Source organism: Bos javanicus, chromosome 13 (genome assembly GCF_032452875.1).
Source record: "Bos javanicus breed banteng chromosome 13, ARS-OSU_banteng_1.0, whole genome shotgun sequence".
Classification (NCBI taxonomy): Eukaryota; Metazoa; Chordata; class Mammalia; order Artiodactyla; family Bovidae; genus Bos; species Bos javanicus.
The window spans coordinates 66,797,360-66,807,195 of record NC_083880.1 but is presented as its reverse complement, the minus strand read 5'-3'; the positions used below and the strand labels follow the sequence as shown (position 1 = coordinate 66,807,195).

The window sequence follows — 9,836 nt, the reverse complement described above, 5'->3', positions numbered from 1 at the left end:
CATTGCAGGCGGATTTTTTACTAGCTGAGTCACATAGGAAGCCCATACAAATTGTTATGATGATTTACATTGTATATGATTTTCTGTGCTGTGCTGTGCTTAGTCGCTCAGTTGTGTCCAACTCTTTGTGACCCCATGGCCTGTAGCCTGCCAGGCTCCTCTGTCCATGGGGATTCTCCAGGCAAGAATACTGGAGTGGGTTGCCATTCCCTCCTCCATGGGGTCTTCCCAACCCAGAGATCAAACCCAGGTCTCCTGCATTGCAGGCAGATTCTTTACCATCTGAGCCACGAGGGAATGATATTAAAATTTCATTTTTTTTATTTACAGAGGTGTGTGTCCATCACCCCAAATAATTCCATTGCCCCAAAAAAGAATCACATACCCAATCAGTCCCCACCCTCTTTTCACCCAGCCCGGGTGACCACCAGTCTGCTTTCTGTTTCTATAGACTTTTCTATTCTAGATATTACATAGAAATGGAATCCTACAATATGTAGCTCTTTGTGTCTGGCTTCTTTCACTTAGAGTAACGTTTTGATTATCACTTAGAATAATCCATGGTGTAACACATATCAGTACTTGGTTCTTTCTTATTGCCAAATCTCAGTAATATTCCACTGTCTGGATACACCACATTCTATTCATCTATTCATCAGTTGATGGGTATTAAGGTTGTTTCCACTTTGGGGCTATTATTTATGAATGAATAAATAATATGAGTGAGTATTCATGCACAGGTTTTTGTGTGGACATATGTTTTCAGTTCTCTCGGGTACATACCTAGGTGTAGAATCGCTGGGTCATATGGTAACTCTATGTTTAACATTCTGAGAAACTTCCAGACTGTTTTCCCAAGGAGCTGCATCATTTTATCTTCCCACCAGCAGTGTATGAGGGTTCCAGTTTCTCCACAGCTCTGTCAATGTTTGTTATTCTGTCTTTTTTTATTAGGTGTTCTTATTTTTAACTAATTAATTTTTGTGGCTGTGCTGATCTTTTTTGAGGTGTACGGGCTCTTTGTTGCACCGTGTGGGCTTTCTCAAACTGCAGCACACAGGCTTCTCTGGTTGTGGCTCAGGCTTAGTCGCTCTGCACCATGTGGGATCTTAGTTCCCCCATCAGGGATCAAGCTTGCGTGCCTTGCATTGCAAAGCACATTATTAACCACTAGACCACCAGGGAAGTCCTCTGTGTTTTTGATCCTTGCCATCTTAGCATATATCAAGTGGTACTTCATTATGATTTTCATATACATTTCCCTGGAAGTGTTCCCATTTTACAGAAAAGGAAACTGAGACTCAAAGAGGTGAAGAACCTTCCCCGGGGTCCTGAAACAGTCATGGGCAGAGGCAGGATTCTATCCCAGGCACTCTCTCTCCCCTGAGCTGTATTCCCAGAGGAGCAAGAAAACGCCCTCCCAGGAGGAGGGCACTCCCCTAAAGAGTGAGAGGGCTGTAGATGAGACACAGGCTCTTGGGAAGGTAAAAGGAGGTCCCCTGAAGCGTCAGGATTTCCTGTGGAAAAGTCCTTTCCTGGCGCAGTATAGGCGCTCAGGGCCTATGAGAATTGTTACCACGCTAGCACGAGCCTGTACCCCCTAGACCTTCCCAGAGGGACCTGGGCTTTTCAGGCCTGCCTTGCACTTGGGGATTTCTAGAAGGGACCATGTTCATTGACTGCTGGCCTGAAAGGACCATCGGTCACAGACCGTCCAGACCGGGGATCCTGTAACCAGTCCGAGCCCTGCTGGCTTTACAGCCTCGTTGATACACATCCTCATCCAGCCAGCCATCCGCCAGCCTGCTCTTCTCTGAACTTCAGCTTCCTCATCTCAAAACTGAGGATACGTGCCTCCCTTTGGGGCTGCTGTGGCGGTCAGCACAGTGCCTGGGGCACACTTAGTGCTCAGCCAACGTCAGTCATCATTCCAGCAGCTCCCAGACCCTGCCCTTGAGGAAGCTCACTCAGTCTGGCTGGCAGGGGAGCTCGGGGACAGGCAGATGCCCCAAGCTCCGTGTGGGTGATGCCAATGGTTTCTGTAGGGGCACAAAGCGGGTGCCATCTGGGCATGCTGGCTACAAAGGCTTGACTGATACACCCCCAGGCAGATTCTCAGCAGGACCGAAGTGGGCAGGACTCTTGGCTGGGATGAGCAAAGGGGAGTCCAGAGCCCAGGGCATGATGGAAGGAACAGTCAAGCTTGGCAAAACAGATTTCAATAGCTTAGCCTCTCTGAGCCCATTTCCTCAACTGTAATATGGGGGTGTTGATACCTGGGGAGAAAATGAGACCCCTAAAGGGATGCCTAAACCTCCCAACTGAGCAGTCCACGTGCTCACATGCAGGGCCATTAATACAGTGCACCCAGATGGGACCACAGATTCTTGTCAACAGTATTAATGGATGCATAAATTGATAAGTTGTAGGATAGTCGAACGGTAATAAAAATGGACACATTACAGACACATGAAATAATCTAGGTGAATCTCACAAACATAGCAGTGTATGAAAGAACAGATAGGGTATAATTCCATGCGTATAAAGTTCTAAAAATGTAGACAAAACTCAACTATATTATTTAAGATGATATACATACAGGTAGTAACACTGTAAAAAAAAAAAAAAAAAAAGAACACTGAGAATGGGATTACCTTAAAAATTAGGGTGGTGGTTCCCTCTGGGAGAGAAGAGGGGGTAATCTGGAAGACACATGGGCAAGGCAGGGGGTTCTTTTCTGGGGTTGCCTGGTGAGCTGGTAACTCACCCTTACTTCATTTATAAGTTATTTATTCACAAAACAGTATAAACATGTTTTTTGTTCGCTTCTGTATGGGTAATGATCTCAAAATCAGAATCATTCGAGCGCCTGGTAATTGGATTGGCGCTGGACGAGGGCTGGTTTTCTTTCTCCTTGAGTCCCCACTGGAGTTCGTTCTGTGCTTGGGGGGCCGAGAGCAGGCGTGAGAAGGGACTGAGTGAGGTGCGGTGTGGGCTGGCCTCCCCCCCCATCTCCCCCTCCCTGGCCGCACTGTTCCCAGACGTGAATGCCCCAGAAAGACTGCCCAGGGTTTTTTTTTTTTTTAAATCGCTTTATTCAGGTTGGCTGGTAGTCACGGACTGGATCATGTGTACAGGGTAACCCACACCCCCCCAGGCAATGCCTAGGCCTCTCCCACATCCCCCGACTCCATCGCTGAGGGGTGGTCAGAGGTTCCAGCCAGTTCTGAGGGGGTGTGGGGCTCAGTAGAAATATTTACAAATCACCAAGGGGGTGGGTGCCCCCCTGCTCAGGAATTGTGAAAGGATTTGGTATGGGGGGGCCCTTGGCTCCCAACAGCGCCAGGCCCTTGAGGGGGGGTTCGGCATGGGTCCTGGGAGGGGGCTGGGATGGTAGGAGCTGGCAGAGGGGGCTCCTGCAGAGCCTCGAAGACCCTCCAAAGGGTCCCGCTGGTGCAAGACTCTGCCTGGGGCCAAGGGGTCAGAAGGGAAAGGCCCTCCTTCTGACTTGCCATGTGAAGGGGCAGATCCAGGGTCCCCCGACTCCCTGGTGGGTGGGACAAGGGGCTGATTCTTAGTGGGAGGAGGCTGAACATGACTGGAGGCGGTGGGAGCGGTCTCCCTGTCCTCCCAGGGCCCCTGTGAGCCACTTGGCCAAGGGGTCACGGCTCTCCTGGGGGGCTCTGTGCCTCACTCCTTCACCAGAGGCCCTGGTTCTGCTCAGAAGATTCAAGTCCACATTTGGGAGAGGTCACCGTTCCACGCCCCGGGGTCCAAGCAGGGGATGGGAGGAAGGAGGGAGAATAAGGCTGGGAGGCCCCCGGCTTGGGACGGGATGGGAGACAAGCAAGCAAAGCGAAACACTGGACTCTACCGAAGCTGGTGACAGACGGGGGCGGCTCGGTCCCGGCCTGGTGCCCCAGCCCAGCGTTCCGGGGCGGCTGTCCCCTGGGTGCCCCGGGCCACCTTCTCCGAGCCAGGTCGTGGCGGGGGTCTGAAGGGCGAGGGTTGGGCGGGGCTTACATGCTGAGCTGAGGGGTGGTGTGCGCAGGGCTGAGGAGGGGGCCACGGGCCGTCTCGGGGAGGGGGAGGAGCTGGACCCGGGCAGCCCCGTCCCCGGCGGTCCAGCGGCTCCTCGCGCACTCGGTACAGCCAGAGGGGCGCAGGGCAGGCCGGCGGCGAGCTGGGCATCAGTCTAGACGCTGCAGGCCTCCTCGTCCACCGAGCGCTTCCGCAGCTCCTTGCCGGGCTTGGGGGGCGGCGGGGCGGGCGCGGCAGGTGGGGCCTCGGGCAGGTGCAGGACGGAGTTCTCCCCCGGCTGCACCCGCAGGTAGGCCTTGACCTTGTGGTGCCGGGCCTTGCCGTCGCTGAAGTCGATGACACGGCACTCGTAGGTGCCTTCGTCCGTGGGCTTCACGCGCGACAGGCGCAACTTGTGGGAGATGTTGCTGCCCACTACCTTGACCACCTGGGGGCGACACAGAGACAGTAACCTTGGCCGCTGGAATCCAGGGCCCGCTCCGCGGGTGGGGCCCCAGGGACACTCCCATCAAGGCTTGCGGAATTCAACAGCAGAAAAGCAAAGCAACTTAAGTGTCCATCAACAGATCACATGAACAGGTGCTGGTCAGTTCATTCAGTGGAATATTGCATAGCAGTGAAAAAACATAAGCTAGAACTAGCCATATTAGAGCTCAGGGATACATGGGGTGAAAAGATCTCATTGCAAAACTCTTGCCCTATGATGTCATTTCTGCAAAGAAAGGCACGAAAACACTCTACACTGGTTTTGGTGACTTGTGTGCAGGCAAGTTTGAAAACAGACACCAGGGAATACAGTGTGGCCTCAAAGCTATGGTTGTTTCTGAAGCAGAGCCCAGGGAAGGGCTGGGGTAGACTGCAAAGTGAATTCTTAGCCTTATTTGTCAAAATAAAATAAAGGCTGATCACAAATATATCAGGATGCTAATAATAGCTCACTCCAGTGGAGGTGGGGTGCAGGAGGAGCAAGACTGTGATATTTGTCTTCATATTTTGGCTTTTTGCTCATTTACTTATTGGATGGGGTTTTTAAATTTTTACTTAAAATTGAAATATAGTTTATATACAATAAGGCACACACAGCTTAATGAAATTTCACATGTATGCTGGGTGTGACCACCATCCAGAGCAAGGCATGGGACGTTTACAGCCTTCTGGAGTGCAGCCTAGTGGCCCCTCCTTGTCAATTCTCACCCCCTTAGGTTACCTAGTACTCTGATTTTTATCACCCTAGACTAGTTTCCCCTGTTCTTGAACTCATTTGTATGTGTCTTCTTTCACACAACATACTATCAGTGAGATTCCTTCATGTTGCTTGGCTCAATTTGTTCCTTTTTATTGCAGTGTAGTATTTCATCACATGGATATACCGCAATCTGTTTATCCAGCCATCTGTTGATGGACATGTGGGTAGCTTTCAGACTAGAGCTCTTCTTAATAAATCTGCCACAACTATAAAGCTGCTGTGAATTTTTTCAATGAAGAGGGAAAAGGCAGTTGGACAGTCATATGAGATACATCACTGGGGAAGCTAGATGAGGACAGGGGACTCTGTGATCTCTTTGTAACTTTCTCTGAGTCTGCAATTCAAAATAAAAAGCTGAAATAAAAGCGAAGTTTGGCCTATAAATTGGGGGTGTTGTAAAAGGGGGCTTCCATCGTTCTTGTCCCCTTCTTCCTTAGAGCCAAAAGAAGCCCCTCCTACAGCCCCCACTCAATCTAGACAGAACAGGGGAAAACAGTCCCTAATAGCCAGCTGCGACCCCCTGCTCAGTGATGTCATTACCAGCTGGCACTGCAGGCTTGCCAGGGCCAGGATGGAGCTGAGTGAGCTTCAGACTGGTGGCCTCAGTCCGGAGCCCAACTGGTCCTTCTCTCCTGGGGGGGTGGTGATGAGGACAGATACCCAGTCTGCCTGTTCTTGCCACAACCCATATTCTGTAGGAGGACACCCTTGCTGATCACCCTTGTAGTGAGGAGGCCAGGGTGAGAAAGAGGACGGTATCTGAGGTGATGTGTTCACCATGCAGCTGGGCCCTCACACACATGACTTCTAATCATCCTATTAATTGGCTCTGGCTTCTCTGGTTCCTTCCTCCTGGATTCCAGGCTCTTTCTGACCTCACAGCCTTTGCTGGTCTCTCTGCCAGGATGCTGTCTCCCATCACCTCCTTGACTCCCATTCATTCTCACACATCACCTCCTCCAAGAAGCCCTCCATCACATCCTCCTGTCTATTTCTTTCCTAACACTCATCACAACTGGAGAACCAAATATTTGTCTGTTTACTTGATTTTTGTTTTTCTGACTAAACTATAAACTCCACAAGGGCAGGAATGATATCTATCTTTTCCATCTCAGTGACCACTCCAGAGCCTGGTACCCTGTAAATAATAATAATGAAAAAAGAAAATGTATAAGTGTTTAAATGGACTTACTCTAGTCCCTCCTTTCTCCAAATGAAGTGGTACCCAGATATCATGCTTGTTAATTTTGGGTCACATATATATGATCATACCCACTTTACAGATGGTGAAGCTAAGCCTCTGAAAGATGTGGCTTTCCCATGGGCATCAAGTCAGTGAACCCAGGTTACCTTTGCACACTCTAACCCTTTAAAGGTGTGATGGGCCCACAGAGGGTCACCCAGAGGTAGCAGGGCCACAGGGCACGTCCCAGGCTCCGGAAGAGAAGACAGCAGTGGGCAGCTGCTAGGAGCCTGGCTCACCCTCTCTTATTCTGACCTTCCTGGCTGGTCATCATCCCCCACAAAGCAAGAGTACATGGGTTTATGGCACAGCAGGAGGCAGGAGGTGGGACAGAGGCAGAACTGCCCACCTTCCCTGTAGAGCAAGCAGTGAGAGACTCTTCCAGTTGGCCCCCTGGGTGTGGGACACCCCCTCCTCCACGGTACTGGGGCAGGGCCCAGCTGGAGGCCATCAGCCCTGCTGGTTCCATCACCTCTGACCAAGGGCACAGAGAGGTCCTGGGGCCCTGCCACGCTCTCAGGCGAGTTAGGAGATGCCGTTGCAAATGCGCAGCGGGGAGTGAATTACCTCAACATCTGTTTCCCTCACGGATATTAATTATCCTTCATTTGTCAACCCTACAAGGCGCTAATGGAGTAATAATGTGAAGCGCTGGGAGGAGCGCTGGGGAGGGAGCACCATGCATGGCCCATCCCTCTGCCCACACTTTCCCTTCCCTGGACCGGAAGCCCTGGTCACTGGCTCCCTCCTACCCCGTCACCCCTGTGTGTGACCTCCCCGACCCAGGGAGGAGAAGGGAGACAAGGAGAACAGCAAACAGTGCTGGGAGGCTGGATCTGACACTGACCTGTCCCGAGCATCCTGGCCTCAGTTTTCTTGGGCTGGATTCATCCTTTCATTCGACAAGACCATGAGCGAGACCTACTCCGAGCCAGGCGCTGGGGGATACAGCTGCGAGCCAGCCAGACCCCTGCAACTCCCACCTAGGCTCCAGATCTAAGGGAGAACCCAGACCTCACATCCGTAACCAAGCACCCAGGGGAGCCGGCTTACACCAGAACGACGGGAGAGGACACATATCAGTCCTGGGGATCTGCATCTGTAAGCACCACCCAGAGAAAGCAAATAATAAAAACAGTAACAACAGTTAACAGCAGAGCTGGTAGCTAATATTTATGGAGCGCTTGATCCCTGGGAGATGATGTGCTAGAGTCTACACTTTATTTAAATCCCATAATAAATAACCCCAAGATGTAGGCATTACTGGGATACCAAGATATAGGCACATTGGGATACCCATTGTAAGGGTCAGGAAACAGGGCTCAGAGAGGTAAGATGACTTGCCCAAGGCCACCCAGCTGGTGACAAGAACCAGGTCCTAATCATATCCCTGGGGATTCTCCCAGGACCAGTAAACAAGTCTGTCTTTTCACCCGCCCACCCTTGTCTTTCCCTAGGCCTCCAGCCTTCCATGTCTTCGGGCAGCCTGGCCCCTTCCTCAGAAGCATCTCTTACGTGAGAGAGCCATCATCTTACCCAGGCTTCATGGGGATGGTGGAGCAGCCTGTTGGATTTCAACATTCACAGACTGGGCAGAAAAATCCTGCAGCCCAGCCCCCCAGCATGGGGCTGTGAGGCAGAGAGACCCCCACGTGGAGGCCTGGCTGTAAATCATAATCGCCTCCGCCTCGGCCACGGGCATCGACAGGCCTTAGCAGTGCAATTAAGCACCTAATTATGCTGAAAGAGACAAGGTGGCCAGTCCACGCCATGACCAAGCTCAGCCTCCTTCTTGCCTGCCCACGGCCCAGGCCTCGCTGGACACGGCAGGAGCCCACAGACCATCAGGTGGGTGGGCTGGGATCCTTCTCCCGAGCTGTACCAGGAAAAGTGGATGATGGCAAATTAATCCATGGTGCCAGACCTTTCCTCCATGTGTCCTCAGCCTAAGAGTGACGTGGTAACCCTGAGAAGGTGCCGGGTGGGGAGCAGAGGGTCAGGAGGTCCTTTCCCCAGGCCGGGCTCTGAGCTCTGCCACTCCTGAGCTTTCATCAGGAACACCCAGGCAATTCACCAGTGCCCAGCTGGTAAAGAATCTGCCTGCAATGCAGGAGACCTGGGTTCGATCCCTGGGTTGGAAAGATCCCCTGGAGAAGGGAATGACTACTCATTCCAGTATTCTGGCCTGGAGAATTCCATGGACTGTATAGTCCATGGGGTCTCAAAGAGTCAGACACGACGGAGCAACTTTCACTTTCACTTTGGCAAGGCCAGACACCAACTCAGAGTCTCCCCAAATCTGGGCCCCAGAAGGCCTCACCCATTGCAGCCAGACCCTCCCAAGTCATGACCCCCATATCTCCCTTCACACGGGCACAATATGTCTCTGAATCCCACTGATCTTCCTGCTAAACAACACTGGTCCTTCCTTTCTCTCTGGAACCCAGATCCCCACACACTGGCCAGGGCAATATCCCAGCCTCCCCCAGGGTCTCTCCAAAGTGCTTTGCTGCTAAGTCATGTCACTTGTGTCCGACTCTGTGCAACCCCATAGATGGCAGCCCACCAGGCTGCCCCGTCCCTGGGATTCTCCAGGCAAGAACACTGAAGTGGGTTGCCATTTCCTTCTCCAGTGCATGAAAGTGAAAAGTGAAAGTGAAGTAGCTCAGTCATGTCCGACTCAGCGACCCCATGGACTGAAGCCTACCAGGCTCCTCCATCCATGGGATTTTCCAGGCAAGAATACTGGAGTGGGCTGCCATTGCCTTCTTTGGCTCCTTCCAATCCATCCCCCTAAGACAGTCAGACATAGCTTTCCAAAATGGCTCCAACTTAGAACCCTTCCTGTGGTGGCTCCCCATAGTGGCTGCTGGGGGAATCCTCTCCTTTCCCTCACCCACCAACCTCCAGCAGTTCCTCCAGCACACACACACACACACACACACACACACACTCAGAGAAGTTCCCTCTACTCCAAGTCAACCCCCCTACACTCCAGTGCTCACTTCTAAGAACACCTCCTCCAGGAAGCCCTCCAGACCCCTCAGACTAGGTCAGGTCCTCTGTGACTGGCTGCACTCCTTCTTATTTTGATAGTCACAGCTGTAATTTTACTTTTTATCATGTGTGATGGTTGAGTTATCATCCATTTGCCACACCGGCTGGGAGTACCCTGAGAGTGGGGACTGGGTGTGTGTGACCATGGCCTTCACAGAGTAATCTTTGGGGCCTCAGCCAAAGGCCGGCTGCTCTGTGCCTATTTCAAGGGATTCCCAAGATGCATGGAGTGATTTCGACTCCACATGA

At 51.9% G+C, this 9,836-nt stretch overlaps 1 protein-coding gene across 1 annotated transcript in view; it reads right to left on the bottom strand.

The window, feature by feature from the left end:
• Nucleotides 1-3,080: 3,080 nt before the first annotated feature.
• Nucleotides 3,081-9,836, bottom strand: part of VSTM2L (V-set and transmembrane domain containing 2 like) — a 39,031-nt gene continuing 32,275 nt past the window's right edge. Inside the window, exon 4 of the mRNA XM_061437552.1 lies at nt 3,081-4,468. Coding sequence (XP_061293536.1) covers nt 4,196-4,468 — 273 coding nt within the window. The 3' untranslated portion in view covers nt 3,081-4,195. The remainder of the gene's footprint in view (nt 4,469-9,836) is intronic.